At 41.6% G+C, this 16506-nt stretch overlaps 1 protein-coding gene across 2 annotated transcripts in view; it reads left to right on the forward strand.

Moving 5' to 3' along the window:
• TTBK1 (tau tubulin kinase 1) overlaps window positions 1–16110 on the forward strand; it is a 140455-nt gene extending 124345 nt beyond the window's left edge. For both annotated transcript variants that reach the window (XM_060754421.2, XM_060754422.2), the window contains 2 exons: window positions 1627–3221; window positions 5634–16110. In XM_060754421.2, coding sequence (XP_060610404.2) covers window positions 1627–3221; window positions 5634–6051 — 2013 coding nt within the window. In that variant the 3' untranslated portion in view covers window positions 6052–16110. The remainder of the gene's footprint in view (window positions 1–1626; window positions 3222–5633) is intronic.
• The last annotated feature ends 396 nt before the right edge of the window (window positions 16111–16506 follow it).

Here is a 16506-nt window from a genome sequence, read left to right on the forward strand (position 1 = left end):
ATGACCCATAGCATTTGTTATTTCACTGTTTTATATCATCTTCTTTAACAGGTGTTGACTTTATAATCTTTAAAGCTGATTATTTTTGTCTGCATTGAGGCCCATGAGTCTGCTGATGCCTTTGGTGAACAATAAGCTTTTGCATTGTTACCTCTTAGGTGTGTTCATCAGACATCACACTAGTAGGAGGTGAAGGGGAGGCACTGACTCTGAACTAGCAACAGTAGTCTGACACCAGTGAGAGGCACTTGCCTCTCAGCCCTTCCTTCTAGTATTCCATCTGGATATTCAAGATGAACAACTGAAGAAGAATGAGGGGGAAATTCCACGGCTTGTTCCTCACACATCTCAGAAAACATTTTTGGGCTTTAAAGGCAGGGTTTTAAATACCATGTGGTAATGTATCCCCCAAAATGTCTCAACATACTCTTATCCTTTCCTTCATAGGAAGTGTTTGTCTTGTTTCTTATATATTTTTCTTACTATATTATTACTTTTTATTTACTTGAGTATAATGTGCCATCAAATGTAATGTGCACCTGAAGTTTGAAAAAAAAAAAGGATTTACTGTTTAATGTCATGTGAAGTGGTGGTGGTGGCCACAAATACCCATCAGTCTTTTTGCAGTCACCATCAACTTCCCACTAGCTTTTTCACGGCCACTGCTGCCTCTCCCTCCTCTGTCCCTAGCTGGAATCCTTTACCTCAGTGGTTCTCAACCTGTGGGCCCCCAGGTGTTTTGGCCTACAATTCCCAGAAACCCCTGCCAGTTTACCAGCTGTAAGGCGGGTTTAGGTGCCAGATTCTAATGCATAATTGAATCTAATGCTCATGTAATTAGGCAAAAAAGAGGTGAACATTAGACTCAACTAAATACAGTATATTGCTTCTTATATTTGAATTATGTTGTGCTTTGTCTAGGTTTGAGCGTACAACCTACATTCTAGGGAATGTGGATCATGCCCATTTGTTAGGAGTGTTTTGGCTGTGTGCTCCTGCATGTCAGGGGTTTAGACTGGATGGATCTTGTGCTCTCTTCCAATTCTATGATTCTATTATTCTGTGAAATACTTCATCAAGACCATACTGAGGAGTGATGTTGATTAATGTTAGCTTTGCCCACCACTGGTTTCACCCACTTCTGGTATGTAACCATCTGATAGATTACGCTTGAGAAAATATGATCCTTCACAGAAAAAAAGTATTCATCTCATTTTTTTATTGTGTCAGGCGCGACTCGAGAAATTGCAAGTCACTTCTGGTGTGAGAGATTTGGCCGTCTGCAAGGACGTTGCCCAGGGGGAACCCAAATGTTTTACCATCCTGTGGGAGGCTTCTTTCATGTCTATATATGGGAAGCTGGGGCTGACAGACAGGAACTCACCCCACTCCCTGGATTCGAACCGCTGACTTTTTGGTCAGCAGTCCTGCCGGCACAAGGGTTTAACCCATTGCACCACCAGGGGTGCCACCGGGGGCTCATCTCATTGAGATTATCTCATTCTAATTAATTCTTCTGAAAATACAATGAACAGATCAGTTCCAGGTGCTATATCATTTCTCTTTTTAAATGTAGTTTCAATATTGTCTTGACTAACCAGATATTTTTTATGGATCTTGTTCCAGGTATTCACACTGAAGCCTTTTGAAATGAATGGTCTCCCCAAGGTGGTGCCTTTAAGTTTGCCTTATCAAGATTTCAAAAGGGATGTATCAGAACAAAGAGAAAGGTCCAGAATCTTCCAGCGTGCAAAGAAAGTGGATTTCTCAAATGTTGTCTTAACTGCCCCTTGCAAAACACCTACAGCCCATTTGGAAATGGCAAATGGAAGATATGAACAGGAGGGAGAAGAAGAGGAAGGGGGAGAGGAGGAAGATGAGGAAGATGCTGGTGAATTAGGAGAAGAGCTTGACATACACAGTGAATCCAGCAGTGATGTGAGCCAGAAAAGCACTGAGCGAAGTCAGGAAGGTGCCCCATCTACCCTCTTGGCTGATGACCAAAAAGAGTCCAAGGGCCGAGCTTCAGCTGCAGAAGGAGACTTGGAACTTGAGGAAGGCTCAAAGACATTGGTTCTCTTTTCTCCAGGGGATATAAAGAAGTCCCCTGTGAACACAGACCTGGCTCCTGACGTTGATCTTGGAACTCTTGCTGCTTTGACACCTCAAAACGAGAAACCTCAACCTATGGGAAGTCAGCTGGATGTATCCGAGCCAGGAACATTGTCCTCCATCCTCAAGTCAGAACCAAAGCCTCCTGTTGCTGTGGCCACAGCCTCCTCCCCTTTTACCAAAGTTGAGCGCACATTTGTTCATATTGCTGAAAAGACCCATTTAAACATTATGTCTTCCAGTGGACAGCCGATGAGGCACGAGGAATATCCCACTCCAGGACAGTTTGAAGAGATAATAGTTGAAGAAGAACTAGAAGAAAATCAAGTTTTGGTAGAAAATGGAAGCGTGAATTCAGCCCTGGAAGGAGGAGAGATGGAGAGCTGTGCTCTTTCTGTCAACCATATTGAAACCACCTCTGATATTGGAGTGGAACAGGTCTTGCTTCTTAATGGAAGCAAAATGGAAGAAGAAGAGCTAGAACTTAAAGAGAATCTTGTCCCTCAGTTAGATTTGGAAGAAGTAGATAAGCCAATTTCAGAAGAGACTAGCCTTGAAAATCAAAATCTTGCAACGGAGTCCCTAAAACAAAAAGAAACGCTTCCTGATGCTCCAAAAGAAAGTCCCAAGAAGCCCTTGAGCATCAGATACAGAAGCCGGATTCCTATCTTACTCTCTGAAGAAGACACTGGTTCAGACCTTTCAGGATCACACTCTGGCAAGGAGAGATTGTATAAGCGGCTGAAACAGCAGGATTTGGCCCGCCTGGTGATGGAGAAAAGACAAAATCGTTTGCTCAGATTAGCTTCAGGAGCTTCATCTTCTGCTTCTTCCAGTGATGAGAGGCGACGAGCTTCAGAAACCTTATCAGCCACTGGATCTGAAGAGGACACCCATGACTCAGATGACTTTACCCCAAAGAAGATGGGAATTCAGGAGAAGTTTTCTCTAGTTAAGACTGATGAGAGAAGTCTAAGTACAAAGAGCAGGATCCCTCGTCCCGTTGTGCCTGTAAAGCCACCAGTGAAAGAATTGAAATGTGGGAGCCATTCAATACTTCTAACACCAGCAGTGAGTAGCAGTCCTGGTGACAAGGATATGACCAACAGGTAGGTTTGTATTGGAGGTCCTGGTTCCAGAGCTTAGACAATCACTACCAGAATTCTCCAGCCACTGTGTGGCAGAGAGACTTGTAGTCTGAAAAAGTAGCTTTTCCGAGCTATATCTGTACATGTTTCTTCATGTTGCCTGGTCAACATAATAACTTCATGAATTTTATAGGGTTTCCTTAAGCAAGGAATACTCAGAGGTGGTTTGCCTTCCTTCCTCTGAAAGATAATCCACAGTACCTGGTATTCCTTGGTGGTCAGCCATCTAAGTATTTACTAGGTCTGACCCTGCTTAGTTTCCAAGATCAGACAGAATTTCTTGCTTCAGTTAGAGTCTTTGTGAGCTGTTTGAAGTTGTTGTTGACTTCTTAGTTCTTGCTTGTATATATCCAGTCAGTCCATATTCAGGACTATGATCATTTCTTTTTGAACAGAATAGTCATGCAATGGTATAAAGCCATAGGCTGACCTCCCTGAGAAAATCACACCCTCCTCTCTTTGGTCATGCCCTCCCATCAGTGATGTGACTTTCAAAACAGTTTACATTGGCACCAGTGGAAACTGTTTAAAAGCCTCTTTTCAGGATGGGTGTGAGTGTTTTCAGGGGAGCCAGTCACAGGATGAGATGGAAAGATTAGCCTGAAGCTGGGATTCCCATCCAGTTGTGGTGCAACCTGTCTCTTGAAAATTGTCTTTGACCATCAGTTACTAAGGTCCCATAGAAGATAATGAATTTTTTAAGACTGACAATTTCATGATTTCTGGATAATGTAATAGCAATAGAAGTTAGTTTCTTGTGCATTATCACCCTTCCTACTTCCAGTTACCTTTAAAAAGCCTCTAATTGCCTACATTGGGAAGCTTTTTTCAAAAACCTTGTTGCTGCTGGAGAGGAGTCATTTATCTGTTCTTGCATACATGTAAATGATAGAATAGGAATGAGCTTATCCACCATTAGAATGCAGTTCCTGGAATATTAGCTGTGACAGAATGCTGGCCTTAGATTAGGAAAGATTCTCCACCCACACATTGAGGCATCTACTTGTCTTCTAGAATTTATGATCTAGAGTACATCATTACACCTACTAACATTGTATGGGATTTCACATAAAAAGGTATCAAAGCTGGTTATGTCAGGAAAGAGCAATACTCATACAGTATTAAGGGTGGTATGACAGCTTAGTGGAGTGCCTTTCCAACAGTGACAAGGGAATGCCATAGGACCATTCAGCCAACAGGGCATGGTGGTCAGCGCATGAAGTCTCCCACTTACGATACTGGGATTCCTAGGCCCAGTTTATAGCAGAACTAATCCTGATGGTGGTGAATGAAATTCATTCAGTTCAAGTTTGCTATCCAGATGGCATTCACACAATCAGGGATACAATAACCTTTGCTCATTTAATCTTCTAAAGGGGAAAGAACTACACTTATCTGGCCTCCATGCAACCAGCTGTTTGTACACTTCCACAAGACTTGCACAAATGTATGAAAGAAGGGCGAAATTCGTTTTCCAGCAACACTGATACTACTAATAAATGCATTTGTTACCCAATTATCTTGTGGCTTGAGGTGTGTACGACACAAAACATACAGATAAGTTAAATGTTTCCCCTGACATTAAGTCTAGTCGTGTCCAACTCTGGGGGGTGGTGCTCATCTCCATTTCTAAGACGAAGAGCTGGCATTGTCCATAGACACCTCCAAGGTCATGTTGCCGGCATGACTGCATGGAGTGGCATTACTTCCTGCCAAAGTGGTACCTATTGACCTACTCACATAGCCCCAGAAGCTGGGGCTAACAGCGGGAGCTCATCCCACTGCCTGGATTCGAACCGCCAATCTTTTGGTCAGCAAGTTCAGCAGTTCAGCGGTTTAACCTGCTGTGCCACCAGAGGGCCCATACAGATAAAATAAAACACTATTAAAATGTACCAAAATGCACACAAGACCTATACCAACACCAATCAAATTCACAGTTTCAAATTGACTATGTAGACATTTCAGAAGAGTCGTATTTTGAGTTCTGGCAGCTGATTTAACTGTTGAAGTTCTTCTGGCATGTCATTCCACAGTCTTAGGATGGCGGATGAAAAGGTCCTTTGGGTGTGGCAGTTGCCAATCAGGTTCTGGCTGAGTATCCCATCCTTTGAGGAGGGTGTTGGTCCTGCCAAACTCTATGAACTGGGAATTAATATTAAGGTGGTGTGTGAATGTATGTATTTAATATCTGGCTGCCTATACCAGTGCTATGACATGGATGGTAAATGTGACCTGTGTGTTTTCAGTATTAATTTGGATGTATAGCCAGTGTTTGCCATATGGCCTTATTGAGAGACTGGGGGTCTAAACCACTAACTGTTGGCCTGATACTATTTTTCCCCCCTCTTTCTCTTTGTTTTCTTTCTGCAGATTTCAAGGGCAAAGATCCTCTGGGAATGTATCTGGTGACTCCCGAATAAAACCAGCCCTAAACCCTACTGCCCCTCCCTTACGGAGCAGTCCAAGAAAACTCCTCCGTCCACCAGCTAGGAGTCCCATCCTCGCTCCACGAAACCTCAGTGCTTCCCCCAAAAGCCAGTCACTGTCCAGAAAGGAAAATCCTTCACCATCCCGGCAGCACAGGCCAGGGACTACACACCCTCTGCCGGTCCAGCCTTCTTCCAAAGCTCCCTCCAGAGCTCAGGCAGTTGGGGGGCAGTTGGCAGATGCCCCTGTTTCACCAGGTGTGCTCCGAAAAGGACAAAGGGGGAAGGCCCAAGCCCAGACTCAAACTCCAGCAACCAAAGGAAGACAAGTATCCCAGGAAGGCAAGGCTACTGCAAGATAATGTTCTGCTGCTGCCACCCTTTAGACCTCCCGACCTACCATCTCACCAGGCTGGAGAAACCTCTGCGTATAGCATACACTCAAGTCGCCGCAGCACAGCCTTATTGTGTCGGAAAATACAAGCGTATAGCAGCTAGCTGTACTTCAGTGCTTCACTTGCCCACATGCCCACGCTCTCTCGGTCCAGCTCCTAACCTGGCTGAGGTCTTGCCGGCCAGCCTCATGCTTGCTTATTGCCAGCCACCAAGCAGCGGCTCGGGCAGCCTGCCTAGTGCCTGACTGTCCTTCCCCACACACCATTGTTTTGGTTTGTCAGTTAGCAATACTACAGTCTCCTTCTCAGAGCCCTGACGGTTTGATAGGTGAGACATCTTTTGGTAACAGTGGAAAGGTCAATGGGCAGAGCTTAGGGAAGACTTGGTGTGAACTATTAGATTAACTCAGACAGCCCAGTAACCCCATCTCTCCCATCCTTCCCCCTGGCCATTCTTTAGTATGGCTATCATAATGCTACCTGTCCACGTGGCTGTTATAGTCCCCCTCTCTAAGTACTGACAGAACAAAAATGAAACAGACTCCTCAGTATCTAGAATATTAAGCAAGGGGATTATGTATCTAAAACTTCCAGACATCCTCCCCTACAGATGATTGTGACCCATAAAATGTGTCAGCTCACTGGCCTGAGGGGCTTCTTGCAGGAGAAATGATAAATCTGTTAAGGAACGGGGTTCCACTGGTCTCTGTGTAATCTGAGAGTGGGGGACATGAGTTCTGTTTGTTCAGCAGCTACAGGTTTACTGTACACTGAGTGGTAACATTTTGTGCAGTGGCAGCAAGAAAAATGTCCCTAGAAGACCAAGCACGTGGTTTCTTGGCAAAAAATGGAATAATACATGGGCAGAAGAAGTTCTAACCTCAAAGTATTGTCTGTGGAGACTATAGATTTCCAGCATGCACAGTTTCCCCACTGAATCCAAATGCAAGGCTCACTGACCTAGTTAACTGTCTCCCCTGCTGGGATCCATTCTCCCTGCTGGTAGCAGAAATGCAAATAGCCACATACACTTTGCAGTAGGCTTCCTTTCTCCAGTGATAATATCTGTTTGCATTAGAAATCCAGCTGTGACACCTGTTGTCATCTACTGTATTTACTCTGTAATACATGTCAGAGTAGATGGTGCTAAGATTGGCGCTTGTTGGCAAAATAGCGAGAAATTTTGACATGGGCTGTTGAACCTGGTATATTTGGGAAGCGGTTGGATTTTTTTTTTTTACAGAATCTGGTTTCCATGAGCTGGCTGAGAAATTGCAGGAACTTGCCACTAGGCCCAGGGGGGGAAAACCATTTTATATGTAAGGGCTTATAGTACATCAAAGGAGACATCTGTTAGGTTTGCAGAACTGTAGCAATACAACAAGAACTTATCGTTGCACTGAAAAGCCTGAAGAAATAAAGGATGCTGAGCCACATGTGGTAACATCTGCAAAAGTCTTTAGGCTGCAAAATGAAACACAACATATGGGGAGCCTGAAGAGAAGAATCAATTGCATATTAGCTCTGAGCTTGGAAAAGTTGTTTTTCATAGTATCATAGAATCTTAAGAGTTGGAAGGAATCACATCGGCCCTTTTAAAATGAAAAGTCCCTAAACCCCTCAGCTTGCCAACTACTCATATTTATTGGGAGGATTCTGGGTGTTTTAGGCCAAAACTCCCACACTTTTCCAGACTCTGGTCATATTTTTGCTCCATAACTAAGCAGGCCATATGACAAGGATAGAGAAGAATCCAGCCAACTCATCTATTTAGATTGATGTGTTTGTGTTGCTGAACCTACTTTCTTAAAAGTGATGTCATCTCCTTACAAGTTTGATGGGAAGATAATATTCCTTGTGCTAGGCCTTACAGCCTAAGAAGAAGGCATGAGCTGTCCATGGAATCAGAATCTTAGAGTTGGAAGGGACATATCTGTATGCTGTAGGAATTAAAGATTCATTTGTTAAAGGCACATTTTGAGCATAGGTCAACCGCTTGAGCGAGTTGTAGGCCAACATTATGGATTTTGCTATGACCTGGTAGAATGAGGGCCATTCTGCAGAGAGAGGGAAAACATCAGTGCTGTTTTTGGGAGCTGGCCACCCAGGTTTTCAAAAAGGCCAGACGCAATGCGCTGGCAGAAAGAGTTGAGGGAGCCAAGTGCTGATTTTAGGTTATCCCGGGACAGATCAAGCTCTCACCATTCTACTCAGAAATGGTTCCATTTTTAAATAAGAGTTATTGTATAGTACCTACATTGATAAGTCAACTCAGGTTTTGGAGATCGATATTTTGACTTATTTTTTAGATTAATACATGAGTATATAAAGTAATATTTCTTTTCCAGAGATTCCTAAAGCACAATAATATCTATGCATATCCACATAACTCCTGGGATGATAGCTGTCCTTTTATATTTTATTAAGAATGTGGGCTTCATTTACACATAAAGCGCACTTACTCCCTTCCCAGTCTGTCCATGAGAGGAAGGGCAAGAACATGTCTAGACTTCAAAAGTTAACAGTATGGCTATCATAGTTCTCATCGGTAGAACCATGGGAATTACAGTGATTTGAGAGAACTGTAAAGAATGGCATAAGACTTCTGAAAGAAAGCTAGGAGCCAAAACAGTCTTGTTCCTCTTTTTTGTCCAATAGGCACGGACTTCATAAAAAATCCAAAACAAAACCTCAAAACCATGATACCCAGCAATAATACAAGTGGGGCTCCGGCATGCTTCTGGGAGAGATGAAATGGCAATCGAGTTTTGAGAACAAATGTCTTACATCCACACAGTATTTTCTTGTACTGTGCTCGTCCCTCAGCACACCTTGATTCTCAGGCCTATCCATTTAGAGTTGCAGGATTCTCTAGAACACTGCTTCTTAAACTGTGTTGAATATTGATCTTGAAATATTAGGCAACAGTAAAAGATTTCTGAACACTACCTAGTGTCTGTTTCAGACTTTATGTCAGTGGTTCTCAACCCGTGGGTCCCCAGATGTTTTGGCATTCAATTCCCAGAAATCCTAACAGTTGGTAAACTGGCTGGGATTTCTGGGAGTTGTAGGCCAAAACACCTGGGGACCCACAGGTTGAGAACCACTGTTTTATGTGAATCTGTTAGCAACACCATTCAGTGTTTACAGTGAAGTCTGCAGAAAATGCTTCAGCTGTACTTCCTAAAAAGACAAAATCAACCTGTATCAAGACTTGCAAATGCTGATTTACTATGAGTAAATAATTGATTTTATACCTATTTTATAAACCCCTATATCTGGGGACATGTAAAACTTTCTGGGGCGGAAAGGGTTCACGAGTGGAAAACGTTTTAAGAAGCCCTGCTCTAGAGTGCATTAAATATTCCAGTTAGAGTAGTCCCATAGTAGATCTTTCCATGCATTGTTGGTTCAAATATCCCATATTTAAGAGCAGTGGAAACAGCACGCATACTCATCTTTCATGGCATATTCTCTTCCTATCCTCCTCATATTGTTTTGACCACCATATGTTGCAAATGTTGTCACCTCCTTTTAGCTCAGGGTTGTAGCATTTGTACTCCTTTGTATGATTCTTACACGATCAGGTTTCTAAATCACTTTGGGAACCTTTGCATATATGGTTAGTTCTGAACCGTGGAGTTTTTCCAATATGTGGAAAGACAATGAGTTTGTAGGAGAAATGAGAGGGCCAGTTACCATGTCCCCAAGCCTCTCTTATGGAATTCTATTCAAATAAGACTTCAAACAACCATTTATGAGACTCTTCTGTGGAAATAGAATTCTATCATTAGAAAATTTAAAAGTAGATTGTGTTGTGGCTGTACATGTTTCTTCAGACATCTATGACATCCATTCCATATTATTGTTTTGAAACTGGCCTTTAGATCTGGAGTTCCTTTTGTTCTCACCCATTGAGGCTGTCATGTCATACTACTACATTCTTCCCTTTAAATCCATTTTTAAAGAAACTTGCTTATGAAGCATTTTGGAGACCTTTGAAAGCCTCATGAAATCCAATATAGCCTCAGCATATTTTTTCATGGTGCATCTCTCAAGATCAACTGCTTAACCTCTAATTATTTTTAAGAAAAGAGAAGAAAAAAAGTTAATATGCTATAGATGGCATTCCTGAAATGGCTTCACTAGCGTTTCCAGTTCTGAGATTTGTAGTTCAATATATCTGGAGAACACCAGGTTTGGGGAAACCTGTGTAGTTAGATTATTTTTTCCCCTTTCCCCTTTCCACCTTTACTTTTCTGGTCACACTGCCTATATGGCACTGGGAGTTATTTCCCCAATAACATCTACAAACTCTGGAACTGAGGAGATTTTGAGAGTATTCACCTGCATAAGAACCTAGTTCAATTTCACAAAAGATATGCTGGTTGGAAAACAGGTGTGGTCCTTATCTAATATGTGAGGTCAGTCAAGCCCCTTTTTTGTTGCACAAAAACATTTTCTGGTAATACTTCATAAAATTTGTGTAATAATTTTGTTTCAGTAGTTTGCTTCTCCATACCCATGCACATGTGATGTTAGCAGGAGGAAGCCAGGTAGTGGCCACACAGTTTGGTTTAGCATAGAGCCTTTATATTGTTGAGTTTAATATCATGATATTTAACAGTCTGTTTATTATTATCACTCTTAAGTCCTAAAGACTGTTACATCAAAGATCAGTATGGGTATTTAGCAATGCTGAAAACAAGAGCACCCTAATTATTATCCACATTTTATCAGTGCTGAGTTCAAACACAATACTTAGTAAAATATATATATGAAAAAATGTTAAGGACAGTATCAATGTATGTATATACAATTGGATAAAATAGGGTTGTAAAATATGAGAGATTTTAAGTGGCATTTCCTGTATTTTCTGGGATCTCTATATATACTTAAATAATATACAGTAGGGACTCTGTACCCACAGGACCCATATACATTTATAAATGCCTGACAATATATGTCACCCCTAGACACTTTCTAGGTCTTCTAGTATAACTATTGAGCCAGATGTCATCAATTTCAATAGGATTCTCTATAATCTGCTGTTTTGTGAATCCATGTGAAGACTCCTATGCACATGAGGATTGTACTGTACATTAAGAAACAGGGTTTTATTGAACTTAATAATAACAAAATGAGGGCTGCAGTTCTTTTTCTTGCAATAGGAGCAAGCTGGAGCACTATTGCTTTCACAGTTTGTCCTTGGTGATGGCAAAGATAGCTGCTGAATTATTATGAATGAATGTAAGGAGTAGTTTATTCTAAGGCTTTACATAGCCCATGCATGAAAGGTCTCCAAAATGCCATGAAGATGGATTAATTGGATGCTAATCCAATAATATGTTTATGCATATTAATATTAAAAAACAAGCATTGAACTGTGCTTCCAACTGGAACTATCGAATCTTCAGCTTCCTTATTCTTCTAGTTCCAACCAATGAAGACTGCTCATTGGTTGATGTCCTCATCAAAATGTCATGGCTTCTTCTCACATGTTTCCTTTTCCCCTTTCGTGTTGCTTCGCCTATAAATGGTGAACAGCCATGATTGTAGCTGTTTGCCAAGGCTCTGAGCATGTGAGCCATAGCAGACGTCTCTGCATTTGGCATGGTGATGAATGGCACATCACTACTGCTGCCCTTTCTACCCAGCTTGCTAAGGTCATGCCCTTATGTTAAATTTGTTAACAAATAATTGGATTGGTAGTGATATTCTCCATGTTTGCAACTAAAATGTGGATACTTTTTGAAAAATGAACAAACAATAAAAAGTACCATCAGATTAAAAACATGTAGAAATCCAACAGAGATGAAAAAAATCGTTTGGCAAAGTAGTCACCGTTTAAAGACCAGAAGACATAGGCTTTCTGGTGTATACAACTTCGCAAATGCTGTCACCATGACCCTAACAGCTGCAAACCTGATTGACTTTAGTAGTGGGTATTTGGGGTAGATGCATCTCTAGACACAATTAAGAGTGGAGATATACTGTAGAATTAATGCAGTCTGACACTACTTTAACTTCCAATGCATCAGTGCTATGGGATATTGGGATTTGTAATTTGGTGAGGTACCAGCACTCTTTAACAGAGAAGGTTAAAGACCCTGTAAAGCAGGGGTTCGTAACCTGTGGGCCCCCAGATGTTTTGGCCTTCAATTCCCAAAAGTCCTAACAGCTGGTAAACTGGCTGGGATTTCTGGGAGTTGTAGGGCAAAACACCTGGGGACTCACAGGTTGAGGACCACTGTTGTAAAGCTAGAACTCCCAGGATCCCACAGCATTATGCAATGGTAGTTACAGTGGTGTCAAGCTGTACTTATTCTAAAGTCTTTAGATGTACTTATGTCCCTCTTGGTTTAATGGCGTATACTCCAAGATACATGTGTGTAGGATTTCAGCCTAAAGGGAAATGGGAAATGTCTTGGAATTTATTTAAAGGGCCCAAATTCTTGCTGAGTATCTTGCCCACACTGTAAGTAAATTGTCATCTCTGGTTGATTCCAATTGTTGATAGCTAGAAACAGCCAGCAACTCTCAGAGTAGCCTTTGCCCTCTCACCGTTCATTGGGACCTCTTCTCCCCTTCCTGTCCACGTGAAGATTTTTAATGATAGAAATTGCCTTTACAAATGGGTATTTCCCCCATAGGGAAATTGCATGTTTTTTTAATACCAAAAATTCTGCACAAACTTGTCTAGAGAAAGGTGAATTCTGGTATGCTTATCTTGAACTGAGTTCTCTACTCGTGTAACTATAAATAGCTGATGTCGGTAAGCATTTTTTTTTTTTTTTTGGCCATAACTGAGAGCATATAAAAAGTAAAACAACAAAAATCAAACACCTCCCATTCCCTTCCAGTTACTAGAATTGATTACTTGAGCGAAAACTTCATCCTCCAGTGCTCCACTGGTGATCCTGTTGTAGATTAAAGGAAAGTGTCTTGCGTGTTCAGTGGATGACAGTTATGGTTTTTAGGAGTGAGTCAAGATGCCAGAGATTGTGTTGTCAGGGGACCAGGAATTCTATCCAGATTTTGTTCCGACTGAGATGACTTTAGAAGCTTTGAAAGCCTTTTCTCGTATTTGCAGATGTAATTTCTGCTTGAGAGTTGATAATAACCATTTCATCAGTATCTCAAAATTTCTCAGTCTACCCCTGCCTTGCTATAGGCATGAAATACCACTTTGCCGGGATTAAACGTGTCTTGAGGCTGAGTTAAGTTTGCACCTCTTCAAAGAATGTAATTGGGAGGATAATGATACTCTGCTAAATCCAACATACTTTGACAGGAGCATCAGAATAATTTTTAATTTGCTGTGAAGACCCCAAGGCCTCTGATTATGGAGCCATAATTGATTTTCTTTTCCCAGTCTATCCAGGTGATAATGAAAGAAAACCGCAGAAGGAAATTAAAAAGTTAAAAACATACCTATCATTGTATGGTCTGGCCAGAATTAACCTCTGCTTCAAACATCTTTATGGTTATTGAGAACACCTCACAGAAATCCAGTTATTTTAAAATCAATGAAAGAGGCAAATGTACACAGATAGACTCTGAATAGATTTGTTGTATGGGGTGTGGCTGCTCTCCATTTCTTCATTCCTTAGCTCATATATTTCAGCATTCACAGATGAAAACAGGAGCACAAGTTGTCAAGCAATATCATAGTGTGGTCAAGATGGCAAAAGTTAATCATAAGTTATTTATTTATTGTGCCAGAAGTAGGTTGAGGGAACAGTTAAAATGCATTTAAAAACACAGAGTTAAAAAAAGGAACTTGGCTTTATGCTAAATGTCCTTCACTTCTTCACTTCACTTTATTTCTTAATTAGTCGCTCTCCACCAAGGTGCTCCGAGCGACTTACAGTCTAAAATAGCATTTACCAGAAGCTGGCCACTTGGAGAGTTTCTGATTGAGGCTGTGAGAAGGTCCTCCATTGTGCATGTGGCAGAGCTCAGTTTGCATTGTAGTAGGTGGTTTGTGGTTTGCTCTTCTCTGCATTCGCATGTTGTGGACACCACGTTGTAGCCCCCTTTCTTAAGGTTAACTCTGTATCTTGTGATGCCAGAGCACAGCCTGTTCAGCACCTTCCAAGTTGTCCACTCTTCTGTGTGCCCAGTTTAGCATCTAAGATTGGCTGATATAGTTGTCAGATGGTGAAGAAAGGAGGTGGGAGCAGGAATGGACATTTGAAGGAACTGGGTAGCCTTGATGGGGATAAAAACAGAGTAAGTGGGTCTTGGTGTGGTTGAACATGATCGCTGTGCTCTTCCAGTACCAAAAGGGCTATTGCAAAGAAGATGGGGCAAGTCTAGGTCTCCCCTGCCCTAATTGGCAGGATTAGGTGTAATGGGGCAAAAGTCCCAGCGGAGACATTTCAAGTGAACATTTAGGAATCGCTTCTTTGTACTTAAGAACACTTTGAGAATGGAACCATTCCTTGTAGCTTCTTCCTTGTTTGAAGTCTTCAAGAGGCCAGAGAGACATCAGTTGGGGATTCCCTAGCTCCAGATTTCCTCCTACACTGACCCTAGGTTTGGATTAGTCACACCAGATGTATTCCTGGATAGCATGGAAGGCCCTTGTGATCTCTTCCAACTCTGTGATTCTATGATTCTATCTACAAGACCTTCTCTAATGATTCTGTTTTCCCCATGTTTTAGTTCATTACTTTTTTAGTCACAGCCTTGAAAATGATCTGCACCCATCCAGTTCATCTTTCCCTTTGGGACTTTAGTGCATGCCATGATTTCATCTTTCCCCTCATCACTAAGAGTTGGTCAGGTAGCAGGGGAATGCGGAGAATGGTGATATTATAACCCCAGGTTAGTTGTGTTACTGGGATTTTGGAAGAATTTGGGAGTGTGACTGTTCCCTGGGACTGGTGTTGATGCTTAGTTTACTCCTGGGAATCCAGCAGAACATACATTCCTAGGTAACATGCAGAAGAAGCTGTAAATATGAGGAAACCATTGTGAATCCATTGAATGTCAGCACAACTCATCCCCACGCTTACACTGATGTTGATGTATTTATAATTCTACTATGCACCCAAGACACAATCCCTTCAAAGTAAGATACTTCACGCATCCCCTTTGCACTTAGGACCAGGACCAGGACCAGAGTGAGTTTGCTAATGTAGGTGAGCTGAGTACCTGGAGATTGAGAAGATTTCAGTGGTTGGGATACCAATGTGCTTCCTGGGAGAATCTGTGGGCTTGGTTTTCCCCCTTCATAAAATGTTTTTATCCTTTTGGTCACTTGGGAGCATGCGTGTGCACCTTTGCTACTTTCCGAATTGGGCTAGGCTTGAGCTGCAGAATGAATTGGAAGATGCTCCACCATGCATTGTCAATCAAAATCTGAAAAGATGGTATGAATCACCCCTCTTGAAAGATGGAAGAACATTGGTGTGCTTGTATGTAACACGTAAAGGGCACAGTGTTATGTGCAATGTAAGTGACATGGCGATTTCTTTGGACTGGACATGGGACTGGAATACAGGTAATGAACAATAGGAGTTGCTTTTCAAATGGCGAAATGCTACATTAAGGAGCAGCTGTGTGTTAGAATTATCTCCCATTCTGTTGAGCAGACTATTTTGGTTTGGAGACAGGACTTCCGTTGTCTGGTATTGTATGCTTCAAACATTACCGGGCGTCAAGGTGTAAACTTCTCCTCTCTCAACGTATAATTTTCAAGCATTCTTTGGAAAGCAGCTCTAGAATGTTTTACACATTGCAGCTAGAATGTACAATTGCAAACAAGGAAATTAAACAAAAACTGGTTTAAATGCATGGCAAATCTCCCAGCCACAAAAGTCTGGCATGCATCACAGAGAAGCTGAACTGTGTACAGATCCACATGGCATTTTCCTAACTCCAGATTATGACTTTAAAAAATAATAAAAATGAAAAAGGATGTCATTTCTTGTTTGTATGAGAAGCAGCAGTCATTATTAGATTTGTTATTCAAAGGGAATTCTTGATCCTGCCATTAAAAAGCTCGCCTACCTTTTTGCCACTGTGTCTTTTGCCATTTCTTGAACAGGCTGTTAATAAATGAAAGCTGAATTGGGAAGGATCAATATTGTAGCCAATGGTGTTTCAGGGTTAGAACATGAAGCGTTGAAATGAGTTCCAGTCTGAGCCTTCGTTCTGTAGAGAGAACAAGCCATGTTCTGGGATCAAAAAAGAGTAGGAAAAGAATCTTGCATCTTCACTGAGTCATCTCAGCATAGATTTTTGTAGACTAAACCTTTCTTCTTTGGTGGCAGGTAGGTTGTTTTCCAGGAAGAGCCAGCATGATGTAGTGCAGTGTTTCTTAACCTTCCTAATGCCGTGACCCCTTAATACAGTTCCTCATGTTGTGACCCCCAACCATAACATTATTTTCGTTGCTACTTCATAACTGTA

The sequence above is a fragment of the Anolis sagrei genome, chromosome 1, assembly GCF_037176765.1.
Source record: "Anolis sagrei isolate rAnoSag1 chromosome 1, rAnoSag1.mat, whole genome shotgun sequence".
Classification (NCBI taxonomy): Eukaryota; Metazoa; Chordata; class Lepidosauria; order Squamata; family Dactyloidae; genus Anolis; species Anolis sagrei.